The sequence below is a fragment of the Lemur catta genome, chromosome 5 (genome assembly GCF_020740605.2).
Source record: "Lemur catta isolate mLemCat1 chromosome 5, mLemCat1.pri, whole genome shotgun sequence".
Lineage (NCBI taxonomy): Eukaryota > Metazoa > Chordata > Mammalia > Primates > Lemuridae > Lemur > Lemur catta.
In genome coordinates this window covers 52207694-52227007 of record NC_059132.1, presented here as the reverse complement: position 1 = coordinate 52227007, position 19314 = coordinate 52207694, and the positions used below count along the sequence as shown (strand labels likewise).

The 19314-nt window shown below is 37.2% G+C and overlaps 2 protein-coding genes across 20 annotated transcripts in view; both read left to right on the top strand.

The window, feature by feature from the left end:
• The first annotated feature begins 1801 nt into the window (after nucleotides 1-1801).
• Nucleotides 1802-11973, top strand: LOC123638276 (synaptonemal complex protein 2-like). Its single transcript, XM_045551795.1, has 5 exons — nucleotides 1802-2284; nucleotides 3492-3585; nucleotides 4073-4170; nucleotides 4831-4915; nucleotides 11887-11973. The coding sequence occupies exons 1-4, from the start codon at nucleotides 2147-2149 to the stop codon at nucleotides 4900-4902; spliced, it is 402 nt and encodes a 133-aa protein (XP_045407751.1). The 5' UTR covers nucleotides 1802-2146; the 3' UTR covers nucleotides 4903-4915; nucleotides 11887-11973.
• Nucleotides 11974-12018: 45 nt separating this feature from the next.
• The window catches only part of LOC123638275 (putative ankyrin repeat domain-containing protein 19), a 77340-nt gene continuing 70044 nt past the window's right edge, over nucleotides 12019-19314 (top strand). For 11 of the 19 annotated variants that reach the window (XM_045551775.1, XM_045551784.1, XM_045551781.1 and 8 more), the window contains exons 1-4: nucleotides 12019-12034; nucleotides 12613-12668; nucleotides 14459-14602; nucleotides 14745-14903. The gene's annotated coding sequence lies outside the window, so the exon portion shown is untranslated. The remainder of the gene's footprint in view (nucleotides 12035-12612; nucleotides 12669-14458; nucleotides 14603-14744; nucleotides 14904-19314) is intronic. The other 8 variants (XM_045551794.1, XM_045551792.1, XM_045551793.1 and 5 more) reach the window with 2 other exon arrangements.

Here is a 19314-nt window from a genome sequence, read left to right as displayed (position 1 = left end):
TTGTGTCTCCTTTTTCATTTAATTCAAAGAATCTTTTGATTTCTGTCTTGATTTCTTCATTTATAAAATAATCGTTCAGGAGAAGGTTGTTTGACTTGCATGACTTTGGGTAGGAATGAGAATTTCTGTCAGGGTTAATTTCTATCTTTATTCTGCTGTGATCTGAGAAGATGCATGCTATAATTTCTATTTTTTTAAATTTTTTAAGACATGCTTTATGTCCTAGGATATGGTCAATCTTAGAGAATGTCCCATGAGCTGATGAGAAGAATGTATATTCAGTGGATTTTGGGTAGAATGTCCTGTAGATGTCAGTCAGGCCCATTTGTTCTAGCATTCTATTTAAGTCCATTATTTCTTTGTTTATTTTCTGTTTGGAGGATCTGTCCTGTACTGTCAGTGGGATGTTAAAGTCTCCAGCTATTACAGTATCGTTATCTATCATTTGGTTCAGATCAAGTAGGGTTTGCTTTATGACCTTTATAGTTTCTTAATATATGTAGTCATTATTTGTTACTATTATGTAATTCAGGATATATAAAATGTCTATGGTAGTTATTTAGAGTAAATATAAATATTTTATAAGTACTTGCATGAGTTTTCTGACTAGGGTACTTCTAACTATTACTCTTCCTATTTTAAGTCTCTTAACTGTAAACTTTGCTACTATGGTGGTTTTCAGAAACCAACTTGCTAAAGTTCATATTCTATATTTCATTAATATATCACACTTCTGGGAGACCTTATAATTGAAAAAATGTGTCGCAGTAGCTGGAGGAAGTAAGTGGTACGGCTTCTATGTCTAGTAAATTCTACAAACAAGACTTTTGCATGGTAGCCCTCGCGGCTTTAGAGTTGGCAATGTAGTATGCGGGAAGTTTGCTGTAGCCCTCAGGGTGTTTCTTCTGACCCTTACATGTTTGCACTGATCCTTACAGCCCAACTAGCTAGTTACTTTTTCAGGTATTTTTATTAACAAAATTACTTTTGTTGCAAGGTTTAATAGACTTGGCCCCCTCCCTGCAGTGATGAGTAAATATTGAGTAAAGTCAGCATTTTGGGGAGATCGCTGAGCTTTACTCTAGACTCATGCTGTCCTATAGAAATAAAATATGAGCCACCAACTTAATTTAAAATTTTCCAGTAATCATATTCAATAAAAAATAATTTTAATAACATTTTATTTAACCCAGTAGATCAAAAGTATTATTTTAACATATGGCCAATATAAAAATTTTTAATGAGGTATTTTACATTTTTGTTTTTGTACTGAGTCTTCGCAATCTGACGACATGAACCTGTGTTATGCTCACAGGGCATCCCAATTGGTACTAGCCATGTTCAAGTTCTCTGCTGTACTAGACGGCATGGATCGCACCTGTGTATGCTTCGCTCTTTTCCTCTTTCTGTTCTATCAATTTGTGGCCATTAGCTTTGCCTGTCATTTCATGGACTTTATTGCCTTTGCTCTTCTGCTGCTTCCAGTTTACCTTGTACTTGACTGTAGCTGATTCTTTATTGCTCTTTATTAATTTGGTTTAAGCTATTTCCTCTTCTAAACCTAATTACTATTTGTCAGGAAAGGGCTGGTGACCTGGTAGGAGCACTCAAGGAGGCTGTTGTCTGAGACACGGCCTTCTGTAAGGTGCTTCCATTTCTTCTCTTCAAGCAGAGATTATTGAAATGGCAATGGATTACTCCATTTTGCATATTGGGAACAGTGAATTTATTTTGAATTTTAGAAATAAGGATTTGAGAGAGAGAAAAAGAATGACTATTGTGCTTAGTATGTTTGGAAATAAAATACCTGTTGCAGTTGATAGCTTTTTGTAAACAAAGTGTTCTTAGAAAAGCCGACTGAATTGCAGAAGACAAAATTATCTCCATTTCTTTGCTAAGGTAAGGTACTTCCTATTTTTTGCAAGGTCAACCATTTAATCATATCTTGTTAGTATGTATAAACACACACGTGCATTTAATAAATAGAATTTCAAAGTAATTTCACTTAATATGATTTCAACTTATCACAGAAAAATCTGGACAGTTGACAAATATCTCAGTTCAGTTACTTAAAGTTATAAAACTTTAAAATAGAACTTTTCAGTATGTTGATGTGCATTGATATATTTCATTAGAAACTGAGAAGATGAAGATTTTTATCATTTACCTGAAGAAGCCTGTTATTATTAGCAAAAAAGCAGTGATGAAAAGAGAAATCCATTTTGATTTGCAATTCAACATATCACAACCTTCCACGCAAGCTTTAGGAGAAGACAAACAGATGGCAGGTTTTATTCTTTTTGATTACCTGAAAATGTTTTAATATGTTTCACATCTCTTCAATTTCCTCATTGGGTTTAAATGGGAATATTTGATCAAGCAGAAGACCTAGTCTTTTGAGTGGCATGTAAAAAGAGTGGAGGGTTCTGGATTCCAGTCCCAGTTCTTCCCTTTCATGTGTTATTGCCTTAATAATGTAGGGCACAAAGCCTCTTTGTGCCTTGTCACGCTTTATTTCATTTATTGTGAACAGCTGAAAGGTTTTCTGGGATAACATCACCTTCTCACCCTATTCTTCCTGGTGTTCTGAGGGTACTTACTGTGGGCCTGTTGGAGCTACCTTCTCTCTCAGCTCCTCTGGAACCTAGAGGAAGCCATTGAGAACAGGGTTTCTTGGGGAGTTTTGCCAACATTCTACCTACGGGTCTTACCTTGTAGAAATGGCCTGCCCATCTCTAGATTGCTGCAGTTGCCCACTCTCTGACTATAATATTTCTTATTTATTCATAAGAATAAGAAACCTTTCTGTATCACAGCTGGCAGGCAGGGCAATGAAATTTGTGACAAGAAGACAAAAAATACTATGGTAATGGCCACTAGGGAGTTAAGACTTCAGAGGACCTCTTCTTCCTGAGGGAGGAAGTCTTGGGCCAGCTTTCTTTTGGTCTGTGTTTTATATGAAGGTGTTTAAGTGTCATAAAGTGCTCTGCAAATATAGTTTCCCAAAACTCACCTTATTTTAATGAAATATCTTTTAAGGAAAAGACCATTTCATGGGTGAGGATGAGAACTAAAGGAGAATCAATCACTTAAAAACCTCCTCCACCACTTTACATATGAATTTCCCTGACATGATAGGTTTGCCTTCAGAAAACATCAAAATCTTATGTCTTTCCATGTTTCACAAAATGAATAAAATGTTTTTGCGGGAGGAGACTTGAGGTTTGCATGTGGTGAAGCTGCAGTTCCTGGAATGTGAGGCCCCTGTTAGGCAGAGGTTGGGCAGTGGTTGGCCAGAGCTGGTCCTGGAGGAAGGCGGTGTGGAGAGAAGCCAAAAACAGTAAAATGATCCTTCAAGAGAAGACAAACTGAAGACTAACTTCTGATTTATCAATGTGCTATGTTCTAAGCTTTACGTTTTCGTTAAAAAAATGTTTCTTTTTAAAGATTACTGCTTTTAAAAGTCATGTGACTTTTGGCTTTCATTTCAGATGGTCCCTGGCCAGGTGAAAACCTCCTCAGAACTTTTTAGTAAGTCTGAGAAAGAAGACACTGAGATTCCTAATAGCCATGGAAGAGAGACAGGTACATTGGGAAATAACAAAATTCTGACTGTGAATTCCCTTCCTAAGCAGTGCTGAAACCTCACTTGGAACAGGGCACTGGAAACGTGTGTTCATCTAAGTGTTCATGTAAGAGGAATAAGTGTCTGATTGTGCCTCTGGAGAAGGAAGAGCGGCTGGTAGCCTTGAATCAGTTTCCATGCTTGATAAAGTCTCTCTTGTGGGTCAGCTGGAAGGGACAAAGGGAAACCTGGATGGGGAGGCAGGAGATGGGGAAAGGGAGGGTCTTGCTGGCCCACAAAGTGGCTCTGCACTAGAGTTCACCCCAAGGATGTTTTCCCAAGTGCTTTCAGATTTCTGATTTGAGGTTTGAGGCAGGCCCTCATTACCAGCTCTTTCCAAGGGACAGCAAGGTGCCAGAGGTTAGCGTTCTGTGAATAGTGATGGCAAGTGTGTCAGTGTGGGCATGGTTATTATTATTTTAAATGTTCTGTTCTTAATGTGTATAGAGCCGCTAGAAGAATCTACTGACCTGGAGGAGATCATGAGTGCTGGAGATGACTGTTGCCTGATAACTCTCCCCTTGAATGAGCAGTCTGCACCGCCTGTGAGTACAAGGAGCTGGGCTCAGAGTTCCGATCAGTGTCCACTAGGATGCTGACAGGTGGAAGCACCTCTCCTGGTTTGTGGACCATTTTCTGCTGGCCACCCATCTGTCAATTTTTTGACCATCTCCTCTTGGGGATTGTTTTTGCCTGCTGTGTTTGTTTATTCTCTCCTTTCATGCAACTCACTTTCCCAGGGAATGAATGCGTGACTCATTTGGGATCTGGAGACTGAGATGTAGGGAAAGGAGCCTAATATTTGCAGTCAGACCTGGTTTACACTTACTGTAGGAACTTGGGCACATTACTTAACATCGAGGAGCTTGAGGCTTCTCATCCAGCTAGTTCACAGTCATTTGGTGCCAATAAATTCAGTTGTCAATGTCTAAGGGGCATGATATCTTAGTGTTCAATGGGTAGTCCATCCTTATGAGGTGTAAAGTAGTTCCAAGACTTCCAAAGAGAAGCTTCAAAGGTGCCATAATATAAGTTTTTATTTTTCTGTAGCAAACAAATACAGCTGAGAGTCCATCTGAAAAACTGAAACTGGATGATACACAACAATGTCAGATACATTACCTACCATAAATAAGATTTGAGTGGTATGTTTAAATGTTTACTTGAAATGCTTAACATTCTTTGTTTTTAATTTTTGTCACTAGAAGTTACTTCAAAACATGAGCATTCTTCCGATTTACAAGAACCATCAGTTAAAATTCAGTCTCCTAAATTAAGTGGCAAATCTAGGTAAGTGGTTTTCAAAACTAATAAACTATGTAGATGATTGTTAACGTGAGTACCACAAGTTGACCATCTAGGTTTTCCCCTTTCCTATGTCTGGGTACCCGCCCCACCCCCAACACACACACAAGGAGAGAGCATTGCGTGAAGTCTTCTGTAGAATAATTTGACAGTTGGCAAACTCTCCTAGCCTACTGGCCTCTGCCATTATACCTCTAGGGGTCTCTTTGGCAACTTTTTTTCCTGCAGCAAAACACTGAATTTGAAATTGAAGGACACAAGGTCAATAACCAAAAATTAATTTTCTTTCTATATGTTAATCAGAAATTGAAATGAAAAGCAATAGCATTTAAAATAGTATTAAGATACGACATACTTAGGGAATAATTGGACAAATGATTTGTAAGACCTCCCCAACGCCCCCTACACTGAAAACTAAAGAAATTAAGGAAGACCTAAATATGTGGAGACAGATATGTGCTCATGAGATGGAAGACTCAATGTTAAGATGCCAGTTCTTCCCAAATTGACCTAAGGATTCAGTACAGTCCCTGATTCAAATCCCAGTAGGTTTTTTTTTTTTTCTTTAAAGATATTGGCAAGCTTTTTTGAAATGTCATGTGGAAATTTAAAGGACCTACAATAGCCCAGATAAATTTCAACAGGAAACACAAAGTGGAAGGGCTTAAATGCTACTTTTAAGATGTACTATAAAGCTACATTAATCAAGAGAGTGTGGTATTTGCATAAAGATCAATAAACAAAACAGACTAGGAAATCCAGAAATAGGACCTACATATATACGGACAGCTAGTCTATGACAAAAATGCAAAGACAATTCTGTGAAGAAAGGATATGTTTTTCAATAAATGGTGCTAGAACAATTAAATATCCATATATAAGAAAAAATAAATGACCTTTGATCTTTACTTTCCATCTTGTAAGAAATTAACTAAAAATGGATTATAGACCTAAATGTAAAACCTATTTGCAAGAAAACATAAGAAAAAATATCTTTATGACCTTGGTGTAGGCAAAGATTTCTGAAATATAACACCCAAAACACAGTAAAAGAATAAATTGATAAATCTTAGACTTCATTAAAATAAAAAAAACCTTACGCTGCTTGAAAACCAGTGTTTAGGGGAAGAACAGAACAAACCACACCCTTGCAGAAAAAATTTATAAAACATATATTTGATAAAGCTGTGGCCTCCTGTTAGGAACCCAGCTGCAGAGCTCCGTCTCCCGCCTCCTCCCATCAATGGAAAAATTGTCTTCCACGAAACCACTCCCTGGTGCCAAAAAGGCTGGGGACCACTGAGTTATGCTTTAAATTTAGACATGACACTAACAACAAAGAAGCAGTGAAGGGTGAGCAGTGGCAAACGAGCAAGCTTCATCTGTATTTACGGCTGCTCGCCATTGCATCATCACCTGAGCTCTGCTTCCGCACTCCCCAACCCTGTCCTTGGAAAAATTGTCTTCCATGAAACTGGTCCCTGGTGCCAAAAAGGTTGGGGATTGCTGTGATAAAGGGTTCATTTCTGAATTATGTTACAGACTCACAAAATTCAATAATAAAAATACAACCCAATAAAAATACTGGCAGAAGATTCAAGCAGCTTCTTTACCAAGGATGATACACAGACGGCAGATAAGCACATGAAAAGTTGCCCAGCATCATTAGTTATCAGGGAAATGTAAATTAAAACTAGAATGGTTGTACTACAGATCTATTAGAAAGGCTAAAATTGGGAAGACAGACTGTACCAAGTTAGTACAAATGGTGGAAATGTGAAACACCTGGAACTCTTACATACTGCTGGTAGTTTCTTAAAATGTTAAACGTGGGCTGGGCGTGATGGCTCACGCCTGTAATCCTAGCACTCTGGGAGGCTGAGGCGGGCAGATTGTTTGAGCTCAGGAGTTCGAGACCAGCCTGAGCAAGAGCGAGACCCCGTCTCTACTAAAAATAGAAATTATATGGACAGCTAAAAATATATGTAGAAAAAATTAGCTGGGCATAGTGGCACATGCCTATAGTCCCAGCTACTTGGGAGGCTGAGGCAGGTGGATCGCTTGAGCCCAGGAGTTTGAGGTTGCTATGAGCTAGGCTGACGCCACGGCACTCTAACGTGGGCAACAGAGTGAGACTCTGCCTCAAAAAAAAAAAAAAATGTTAAACGTGTACCCATCCTAACCCAGTATTCCAATTCTAGGTATTTACACAGGAGAAGTGACAACATTAGTCCACACAAAGGGATGTACGTGAATGTTTATACCCACTTTCTTTGTGATAGCTCCAAACTGGAAATAACCCAAATGTCCATCAGTAGATGAATGGATAAGCAAATTTCAGTATATACACACAATGGAATACTACACAGAAATGAAAAGGAATAAACTGTTGAAATACGTAACATGAATGAATCTCGAAATAACTATTCCCAGTAAAAGAAGCCAGACAGAAAGAGTACATACTGTATGATTCCATTTGCATAAAATTCTACAGTATGGATAGAATATGGAAGTCTAGAAAATTCCTGAAACTATAGAGACAGATCAGTGGCTGCCTGGAAATGGTGTATTAGCTTTTTTCTTTTGTCCATTTTTATTGTGGTAAGAGCACTTAATATGACATCTATCCTCTTAACCCCTTTTAAGTGCACGATACAGTATTGTTAACTATAGGCAGATGTTGTACAGCAGATCTCTAGAACTTACTCATCTTGTTTGTATAACTGACACTTTACACTTGTAGAACAACTCCTCATTTCCCCTTCTCCCCAGCCTCTGGCAACTGCCAATCTACTGTTTCTGTCAGTTTGACTGTTTTAGATACCTGTATAAGTGGGATCATGAAGTATTTGTCCATTTGTGAGTGGCTTGTCTCACTTAACATAATGTCCTCCAGGTTCATCCGTGTTGTCACACATTGTTGGATTTCTTTCTTTCTCATGGCTGAATAGTATCCATTGTTTTCTTATGCCACGTTTATTTATCCATTCATCTGTTGGTGGACACTTAGGTTGATTCTATATCCCGGTTGTTGTGAATGACGCTGCAATGAACATGGGAGTGCAGATGTCTCTTCCACATACTGATTTCATTTCCTTTGGATGTATACTCAGGAGTGGGATTGCTGGATCATACCGTAGCTCTATTTTTAATTTTTTTTGAGGACCCATCAAACTGTTTTCCATAGCAGCTACACTATTTTACATTCCACCAACAGTGTACAGGGTTCCAATTGTTTCACATCCTCACCAACACTTGTTATCTTTTGTGTGTTTTATACTAGCAGACCATATATCTGATAAGAAATTAACATTAAAATATATGAGTAACTCCTATAAATCAATAGTAAAAAAAATCAGAGCAATTAAAACTGGGCAAAAGACTTGAATAGACATTTCTCCAAAGAAGATGTACAAATGGCCGACAGGTCTATGGAAGATGCTGAGCATCACGCATCACAGCAAGAGCTTTTGTTTACAGCACCTCAGGGGATTCTAAGGTAGATCTAGGCTTTGGAAACACAGCTCTTCAGCACTGGCCCAGTGGGCTGGTTATTTGCTGATCCCACTTTGCTGCTTTTTTCTTTGTATGCCTGACAGGCAACGGGCTCAACAAAGGTTTTTTTTATTTTTTATTTTTTTTAGATAAACAGATGTTGTCTGCCACAGAATGTATGGAAATAGGTTGCACAATAAGAAGTTGCATGCAGAGTGGGGTACTTCCCATGCAGTGGGTTCATGATCAGACAGAGGGCACAGGAAGGAAAGACAAGTTAGGCATGTGAAGTGAGGGACAGAAGAGGGTGCTGGTTTTACCAGTTCCATTAATTTCATGTATTGTGTTTTAGGGCAGATTCTGCTTCCAGGGATGACAGAAAGCAAGAAACAAGTGTGTCGGTAATATAATAAATTTAAAGCAATACTTCCCGAATTTTGGTTATTTGCATACCTTCTTCAGAATATGCCAATGCTCTACTCTTTACTTTCTATATTTTTCTTAATTAAATTTATCTTAGACTTATTTGAAAAGGAATCATTTCACTTTCAAATGGAAAATCAGAATTATTTGTAACAAATAGTAGGTAAGCCCCAAAATAAATACAGTTGAAAATAACAAGGTTAGCCTCTTGAACTATACTTTCACTTGATTTACATTTTTAATTCATTGCATACAGTGGGCCTTATTAACTATAAACTACGAAAAGGTAAATCTGCCATACCCGGGATCATCTAGTTAGGTGGACAGAGAAATGTGCCCAGTCAATAAACTCATCAGGAGATAACATTTCATGTTAAGTCTCATTTGATGGCATATAGGTAAGGGAATATTGAAAGATAGACTCCTTCAGTCAATCCTTTGCTACTGTAGTAAGTGCTCATTTAGCTTTCTAAAGAGCCCCTGATCTTAGATGAGAGATGGTTACGCCCTCTTACTGTGACCAAGGTGGCAGCATGGGTGAGAATGGGCACTGCCCATGGACCCCACACTGAAACTCACAGCCGGAGACATCTACCAAAAATGCAGACTTGGTCATGTCTCTGCACTTCTTAAAACTCTTTAAAAGAAGAAGAAAAGAAAAACAACCTTTATTAGGCTTTGAGTCCAAATCTTGTTTTTGATTTATTTTTAAAAAAAGATTAGTGAGTAGAAGTGTTAAAGACCTAGCACCCAAGCCTTATCCTCAATAGAGCAGGCTTTTAAAAGAATTGAAATGTTTCCCTCTGAGTCAGTGTTGTTCAGTGACATGGTTTTGTGCCTATGTGTGTCATATGACACCTGTCCAGTGTGCCATCACTGGTGGCCTCTCACCTTGGGAAGCACAGTGCTCTGTGCCTGTAGTCAGTGTATTTTTTTTTTTAAATCTCTATAATGAATATTCAATGAACAGTTTTTCTAAAATTGAGATCATGAGCTTCAAACAAATGAGTTAAGACTTATTCTGGCTTCCTCCTAACAATGGTTCTCACTTGCTGCTACTCAGGCCTCAGATTGGCATCACCTGGGGAGCTGGAGCAACTACTATGATCTGGGTCCCTTTGCCAGAGAATCTGACTTTATTGACAAGGACAATGGCCAGGCATGGGGGTTTGTTTTTAAAGCCCCCTACTGGTGATTCTAATGTGCTGTGCAGCCAAACTTGAGAACCACTGCTCTCTAGATACTTTTGTTTCTGTAAATAACTTTCAACACCTTTTGATATAAAACCAGAGAAACTGGGAAAGCCTTGCTGCATGGCTTTAATACATCCAATGCAGGATGCATTAAATGCATTGATACGTTTACTTTACAATACACTGGGCTGGAAAACACTGGAACAAATGTGCAGGTTCCTCCAACCATTTCTTTAACTTAAAGAAAGTGTAAGATGCAAATAGGACTGGCTCACAAAGGTCCTTTTAGAAATTACCTTCTCAATCTACCTAAGTGTCTATGGATAGACAAATGGGTAAAGCAGATGTGGTGTATATATGTGCAATGGAGTACTATTTAGTCTTAACAAGGAAGGGAATCTTGTCATTCGCAACAATATGGATGAACCTGGAGGACATCATGTTAAGGAGGCAGGCACAGAAAGACAAATACTGCATGATCTCACCTCTGTGTGAAATCTAAGGACGTCAAACTGAGAAAAGCAGAGAGTAGAACAGTGGTTACCAGGGGGTGGGTGAGAGTGGGGGTGGCGAATTGGGGAGAGGTTAAAGGACACAAAAAGTTAGATAGGAATAAGTTTAAAAGACCTATTGTGTATTGTGACTGTAGTTAATAACAATGTATTGTATACTTGAAAATTGATAAGAGAGATTTTAGGTGAACTTACCAAAACAACATTAACATCTGTTAATTAGCTTGATTTAGCCATTGCACAATGCATATGTATTTCAAAATGTCATGTTGTGCACCATAAATAAATACAATTTTTATCAATTAAGAAAAATGACCTTTTCAATAAAACGTTGAATGGCTAAATATTTTAAAGGAAAAGTAATTTCGTCTTCAAAACATGAATTCATTTGAAAACTAGATAATTAACCATCACCCACCTTAAATCTCATGGGTCATGCTGTCATAAACAATGTCACCCTAGTGAGTGTTGGGAGTTGATTCTGTGTTTCGTCATTCCAGGCAGGAGGTGTGTCTCTGGGTGATGCGTTTCCTGTCTGAGAAGGTAATGTTAGATACTGTCACAACTTAGTGTGTTTGGATCCACAAGAATCCTCCCTTGCCTGAGATGAGAATGAATTGTTAGCAGTCCCTGGAGAGGCAGGGCAGTTTGGAGACAGGGCCCAAGAGATAGAGCTCAAATAGAGTGTGCTTTTTTGTTAAAATCCAAACAAACTCCCTATTAAAATTGAACATAAACGTTTATTTGTCTCAGCATTATAAAAACTAATAGAAAAACAGAAAAAGATTTTTAAAATACTCATATAAATATCAAGATATAGTTGAATAATCCACTGGAAAGATTAAACTTGCCCTAAATCTCTAACCTTTTATAGTCCAGGCTTAATCTCAAAATGCTTTAAGGTTTAAACAGAAATGACCCCCCTGTTTGGTTTTAGTTCTTCTAAAGTGTACAGAGAAGCATGTCTTTGCAAAAAATATTTTGATACTTTCTTTTGTCATTTGATTTAGTATTTTGAAGTTGTAATGTTGGCACAATATTAAAGTGCCTCAGCTTTTGAACAGTTCTCTAACCTCTCTTCAGTTGCAAACATTTGGTTCAAGAGGATTTTGTCATCCTTTACAATAGCAACTTGGTTGAGTATTTAGTAGTGGAATAATCCTTTTCTTCTTTTTCTTCACCTCCTTACTTCTTTGTCTTCTTATTATGTGAGAGCCCAGTTTTCTAGAAGGAGTTACTTCTGTGTCTAGCTTTGTGGTAATATGTTTAGTTGTCCATAAGTGGCACTAACATCCCTTTAAAAGTTCTCATTTCTCATCTGTGTTTGTAAAAGTTTAATTACAGGAAACATCTCTTCTCTGAGAGTAGTCAAGATTCAAGTACCAGTACCAGCGAACTATCTTGGACCAGTAACCAAAAGAAGAAATCCCTAAAATCATACTCTAGTAGAAAAAAGATAAGAACCAGGAGTAGTATAAGAAGTAAGTTTGGCATATGTCTTTTGAGTCACTTTTCAAATAAATCAGTAGGTATTTATTTTTTAGTATGTGGTAGGAAAAGGTACCAAAGAAATATATGATCATGAGGTATCTTTCCCTGCTATAATTACATTGGAAAGGCGAAATGAAACATGAAACAGAAGAATATGGGATTAACCAGCAATTAAATATGAGCTATGGATAAATGGAGTAGGAGTTCAGATGAAAGGAATCTGGCATGAGCTGGAATCATCACGAAAATCTGCAAGGAAGAGACGGGTGGGACCTTAGCTGATGCTTGGGAAAAAGCGTAGGATCTGAAGAGGAGACAGGGAAGTGTTATTAGTTAGGAAAAACTACAAGGACAAAACAAGGATATGAGAGTGACATTCGGGGCAGGTCTGGGGCAGAGAATTCATTCTGGGTGGTGAGGAACAAGGTTGAATGATTAGAAAGGGAACTTTAGACATTTGAACATAAGTGGGAGTTGCTTTTTAGTATTTGCATGTTGGAAGGGGGAAAATGAATTTATGTCTTGTAAGTCAACGTATCCAGCATGTATTTGTTTTCTTTCATTTCAGTCTTGCCACTTTTCCCTCTCAGTAGTGGCAGTGACCATGACCACAAGAAAGACCAAGTAAGTAAATTTTATCTTGGCTGCCACATGCCCTGTGGGTTAGACTGCATTTATTTCTCAAGTAATTTTCAGGAATACGAGAATAACAAACCATTGGTTTACTGGTATGTGAATCACTGCCAATAGAAACTGCAAGGACTTCTGAACAGTTCATATGAATCTTGGGTAAAGATTTCGGATCTTTTTTCATTGTTCCCAAACGTTGCCAAAGGATGTTTCCTATGAATGATGCTAAAAATCTGGGCCAATTTCCTACAAATATATGCTCTTTTGAATTTACATTTTAAAGTAAACTCATTAAGTTCTTCCCTTAGTTTTGTTTGTTGACATGTCACTTCCAAAGCTTTTAATGATTTAATCATTTATTTCCTTTGTCAGTGGTTGGGATGCCTTTAAGCTTATATAAATATTGAATAAAGCCTCAAAGCTTTCTTAATTTTTCTTCACTTATCCTTTTTGTTACATCAGAGTAGTTAAGAATTTGGTTTTCAGTGTCTGCACTCATTCAAAACCAAATTTTGCCTCTTACTAGCTGAATTACCTCTCTCAGCAGTTGGTTTTTGTTTCTCATCAAATGAGATATATAAGGACTACAGAGTATAGTGCCACATACCTAGGGATTTTATAAAGGGCAGCTGCTGTGATTCTGAGGGTGTCAACAGCACACTGCCTGCCCCTGCAGAAATACCATGCAGGTGGCACTCCAGCCATAGCTCTGTCTGCTTTCTTGAGTCAGCCTGGGGCATGTTGCCCTATGTGAATCTAAAGGGCTCTCATGTCCTGGAAGGACAGAGGTAGGCTAAACCTGTGAGCCAGAGTAATCTCTTAACTATTCATTGACCAGTTCAGCCTGAAACAATGAGTTATCAGTTAGAAATGGGCCAAAAGAACAGTTTCTAATAAATACAGCATTTGTCTTAAATAAGCACCAAAGAAACATCACAGCTTCAGAAATCCATAAACGTAGACTGTGCAACTGTCAAGAAGTCTATGCTGATTTTCAATGAGGACATTGCTGGTCTTGTGCAAATATTAGTATTCTAAATACAGTTTTCTCTGTATATGAGAATAATTTAGAGCAGGGATTGGAAAACTTTTTCTGTAAAAGGCCAGATAGTAAAATATTTTAGGCTTTGAGAGCCGTACAGTCTCAGTGGCAACTACTCAGTTCTGCCTTTGTAGCCAGAGGACAGCTATAGACAACATGGAAAGAAATGGATGTGTTGTGTTCCAATAAAACTTTATTTACAAGAACAGGCAGCGGCTGTAGTTTGCTGGCCCCTGATTTAGAGCAGTGGTTCCCAAACATTCGTGGTCATCAGAATGACCAGAATGGCTTGCTAAAACACAGATTCCTTAGTCCTATCCCTAGTGTTTTTGATTGAGCAGGTTATAGTTGGGGTTTGCGAATTTGCATTTCTGCCACATTCCCGGGTATTGCTGATGCTCCAGTCTGGGCCACAGTTTGAGAACCACTAATTTAAAGTTATCAATTGAAATATGACCTAATGTTCTTCTGATTCAGGGATCTGTGGTCTTCACATTTATCTTCAAATGGAGTAAATCCAATTTTTAAGTTTCTTAAAAGGATATTGGAAACGTCTTGGGTTGGACAGAGTAGCTCGTGCCTGTAGTCCCAGCACTTTGAAAGGGGGAGGTGTGAGGATCACTTGAGCCCAGGAGTTTGAGGCTAGCCTGGGTAACATAGCAAGACCTTGTCTCTACAAAAATAAATAAAATGTCTTGGAATTTTTGTTTTGAATGATTATGAATACTAATACTTTAAAAAGGTTCTGTATTTTAGGCTAAACTTCTAAGACCATTACGGAAAGACGTGTCCAGGCAAAATGACACCATGCCTCCGCAAATTTCTGAAACAAAATTCCCAAGTAGTTCTGCCTTTTTAACTCTTGAAGATTCTGCGAAAAAAACAGGTACATGATTTTCTGTCGTCTTACACAGAAAAAATTGTATTTTGGGAAAAGTAGTTTGAGATAAACAAAACATTTTTCTTTTAGTATCTATTGAAGAAAGTGTGAAGGTAAGATTGTTCTTCCCTTTTAATGTCTTTATTAGAGAAGGATGGAAGATGTTGTGTTTTAATTTTGCTTTGACATTGGAGATCAGCTTATGTATAAGAATTGCTGGTGTTCTTCCTCTTTTAAAGAAGCAAGACGACTCAAATGATGACCTGTAGCAGGGGTTGGTAAACTTTTGTCTGTGAAGGACCGGATAGTAAGTAGTTTTTGTTTTTTGATCCATATAGTTTCTATTGTAGCTATTCAACTCTCCAGTTATTGCACAAAACTGACCTCAGACAAGATGTAAATCAACAACTGTGGCTGTGTTTCCATAAAATTTTATTTATAAAATCACGTAGCAGACTATATTTGGCTTGGGGGCCAGAGTTTGCCAACTCTTGACTTAGAAGCTTTATCTTAACTCTCATTGTATTTTATTTTAACTGTCTGTATCTTTTAAGTTTATTAAGAGTAGTGATATCGTATTGTTCCCCTTTGTTATTCTGCAGCTTAGCACATTGCCAGGCATACAATGACACTTAGTAAACACTTCACTGACAACTTCTTAGTGGAGCTGCCACTGGAAGAAAACAAGTAGAGAAAAGAAAAAAAAAAAGGAGAGAGAAAAATATAGCATTAAAGAGGAAAAGGAAGGAAGACAGCAAGATGAGGAAAAAAGGAACAAAGGGACTACAAAATAGTCAATAAACAGTTAACAAAATGGCAGTAGTAAGTCCTTATCAATAATCACTGTAAATATAGGTGGATTAAATTCTCCTATCAAAAGACACAGAGTGGCTGAATGGATAGAAGAAACAAGATCCAACAGTATGTTGTTTATAAGAGACTCCCTTTAGCCTTAAGGACAAACATAAACTGGAAGTGAAGGAATGGAAAAAGATATTCCCTGCAAATGATAACCAAGAGATAGCACAGTTGTTGGCTATGCTTATATCAGACAAAGTAGACTTTCAGTCAAAATCTGTCACAAGAGACAAAGAAGGTTACTGTATGATGATAAAAGGGCTTACTTCATCAAGAGGATGGAGCAATTGTAAATATATATCCACTCAACATTACAGCACCTATCATCACTGTATGATGGTAAAAGGGCTTACTTCATCAAGAGGGTGGAGCAATTGTAAATATATATGCACTCAACATTACAGCACCTAAATATATAATGCAAATATTAACAGAACTGAAAAGAGAAATAGACAGCTATAGAAACCTAGTAAAGTTCTTTAACATGCCATTTTCAAAAAGGGATAGATTATGCAGACAGAAAATCAATAAGGAAACAGTGGACTTGAATAATACTGTCGACCAAATGAACCTAACAGACATATGCTGGACGTTCCATTCAACAACAGTGGAACACACATTCTTCTCAAGTGTACATTGAACGTTCTCCAGGATAGATCATATGTTGGGCCACAAAACACATCTTAACAAATTTGATAAGCTTTAAATAATCTCAAATGTCTTTTATGGCCATGAGGGTATGCAACTAGAAATAGTAATAGGAGGAAGACTGGAGAATCCACAAATATGTGGAAATTAAACAACACACTCCTGAATAAACAGTGGATCAAAGAAAAAATCAAAGAGAAACTAAAAAGTATCTTGAGACAAATGAAAACAGAAACACAATATACCAAAACTTATGGGACACAGCAAAAGCAGTGTTATTATAATAATAGGGAATTTTGTGGCAATTAAGTACCTACAGTAAAAAAAAAAAATCTAAAGCAACCTAACTTCACACCTCAGGAACCTGGAAAAGAACAAAGTAAACCCAAAGTCAGCAGAAGGATGGGAATAATAAATATTAGAGCATAAATAAAAGAAATAGAGACTAAAAAGACAACAGAAATGATCAGTGAAACTAAGAGTTGGTTTTTTTGAGAAGATAAACAAAATTGACAAATATTTAGCTAGACTAACCAAGAGATAAAGAGAGAGGACTCAAATAAAATTTGTAAATGGAAAAGGAGATAGTACAACATACACCGCAGGAATACAAAGGATCATAAGACAGTACTATGAACTGGGCAAATTATTCTCCAAAAAATTAGACAACCTAGAAGAAATGGGTGAATTCCTAGAAACAGTCAACCTTCCAAGACTAAATATGAAGAAATTGAAAATCTGAATAATGAGTAAGAAGATTGAATCAGTAATCAAACCTCCCAATAAAGAATAGTCTAAGACCAAATGGCTTCACTGGTGAATTACACCAGGCATTTAAAGAATTAGTACCAATCCTTCTCAAACTCTTCCAAAAGATTGAGGAGGATGGAACACTTCCAAACTCATTTTACAAGGCCAACATTACCCTATTACCAAGGCCAGATACCAATGCTACAAGAAAAGAAAATTACAGGCCAATATTTCTGGTGAAGATAGATGTAAAAGCCTCAAAGAATACTGACAAACCATATTCAGCACAGTAGTAGGATCATACATCATGTTCGAGTGGGATTTATCAGTGGGATGCAAGGATGGTTAACATATGCGAATCAATAAATGTGATAAACTACATTAACAGAATGAAGGATAAATTCATAGAATCATCTCAGTAGATACAGAAAAAGCATTTGACAAATTTTAACATCATGTTATATTTTAAAAAACTCAACAAATTAGGTACAGAAGGTACCTCAACTTGAAGGCCACATATGACAAGCCCACAGCTAACATCCTACTCAATGATGAAAAGCTGAAAGGTTTTCCTCTAAGATCAAGAGTAAGACCAAGGTGCCCACTCTCACCACTTCTGTTCAACATAGTACTGGAAGTCCTAGCCAGAGCAGTTAGGCAAGAAAAGGAATAAAAGGCATCCGGATTTGAGAGGAAGAAGTTAAATTGTCTCTGTTTGCAGATTACATGATCTTATAAATAGAAAACCCTAAAGACTTCACCAAAAAACTGTTAGAATTAAAATAAATGAATTCAGTAAAGTTACAGAATACAAAATCAACAACAACAAAATCAGTTGTGTTTCTAAACACTAACAGTGAACAATATGAAAAAGAAATCAAGAAAATACCATTTACGATAGCTCAGAAAAATACTTAAGAATGTATCTAACCAAGAAGGTGAAAGACCTGTACGACATGAAATGGAAAAATAGTCCTCGTGCATGGATTGAAAGAATTAGTATTATTAAAATGTCATATTACTCAGAGCCATCTACAGATTTGATGTAATCTCTATTAAAAGTCCAGTGGCATTTTCCACAAAAATAGAAAAAAACAATCGCCAAATTCATGTGGAACTACAAAAGATTCCTAATAACCAAAGCAATCTTGAGCAAGAACAAAGCCAGAGGCATCACACTTCCTGATTTCAAATTATATTTAACAATTATAGTAATTAACACAAGATGGTCCTGGCATAGAGGCAGACACATAGACCAAGGTAACAGAATAGAGAGTCCAGAAATAACCCACACATCCAATCAATTACTCTTTGATAAGGGCACCAAGAATACATAATGGGGAAAAGAAAGTCTCTTCAATAAATGGTATTGGGAAAACTGGATATCCACGTGCTAAAGAATGAAACCTTTGTCTTACACTGTATACAAAAATTAACTCAACATGGATTAAAGGCTTTAAGATCTGAAACTGTAAAATTACTAGAAGAAAATAGAGGGAAAAAACAACTCCTTGACATTGCTCTTGGCAATGATTTTTTTGATGACCCCAGAAGCACAGGGAACAGAAGCAAAATAAACCAGTGGGACTACATCAAACTCAAAACCTTGTGCACAGCAAAGAAAACAATAAAAGGGAAAGGCAACCTACACAATGGAAGAAAATTTTTGCAAGCTCTATATTTGATAAGGGGTTAGTATTTAGAATATATCAAGAACTTACACAACTCAATGGCAAGAAAACAATTCAATTAAAAATGGGCAAAGGGCCTGAGTAGAAATTTTTCCAAAGAAGATGTACAAATGACCAATGGGTATATGAAAAGGTGATCAACATTGCTAATTGTTGGAGAAATGCAAATCAAAACCATAATGTGATATCATTCTTGTTAGGATGGCTCTTATCAAAAAGATAAGAGATAAGTATTGCCAAGGGTGTGGAGAAAAGGGAACCCTTGTACACTGTTGGTGGGAATATAAATTGGTATACTCATTGTGGAGTACATTATGGAGTTTCCTCAAAAAGTTAAAAATAGAACTATCATGCAGTCCATCAATCCCCCTTCTCAAGGAAATAACATCAGTATCTCAAAGAGAATTTTGTACCCCTATGTTCATTGCAGCATTACTTATAAGAGCCAAGAAATGAAATCATCACAGATGTTCATCAATGGATAAATGGATGAAGAAATGTGGTGTACACACACATACACACAGAAATATTATTCAGCCATAAAAAAGGAAAGTCTGTCATTTGTGACAACATGGATGAACTTGGAGAGTACTATGCTAAGTGAAATAAACCATACACAGAAAGATAAATACCATGTGATCTCATATGTAGATTCTAAAAATGTCGAACTGATAGAAGCAGAGGGTAGAACAGCGGTTGCCAGGGACTGGGAGGTGGGGTAATGGGAGTTATTAAAGGATACAAACTTGAGTTATAAGATGAACAAGTTCT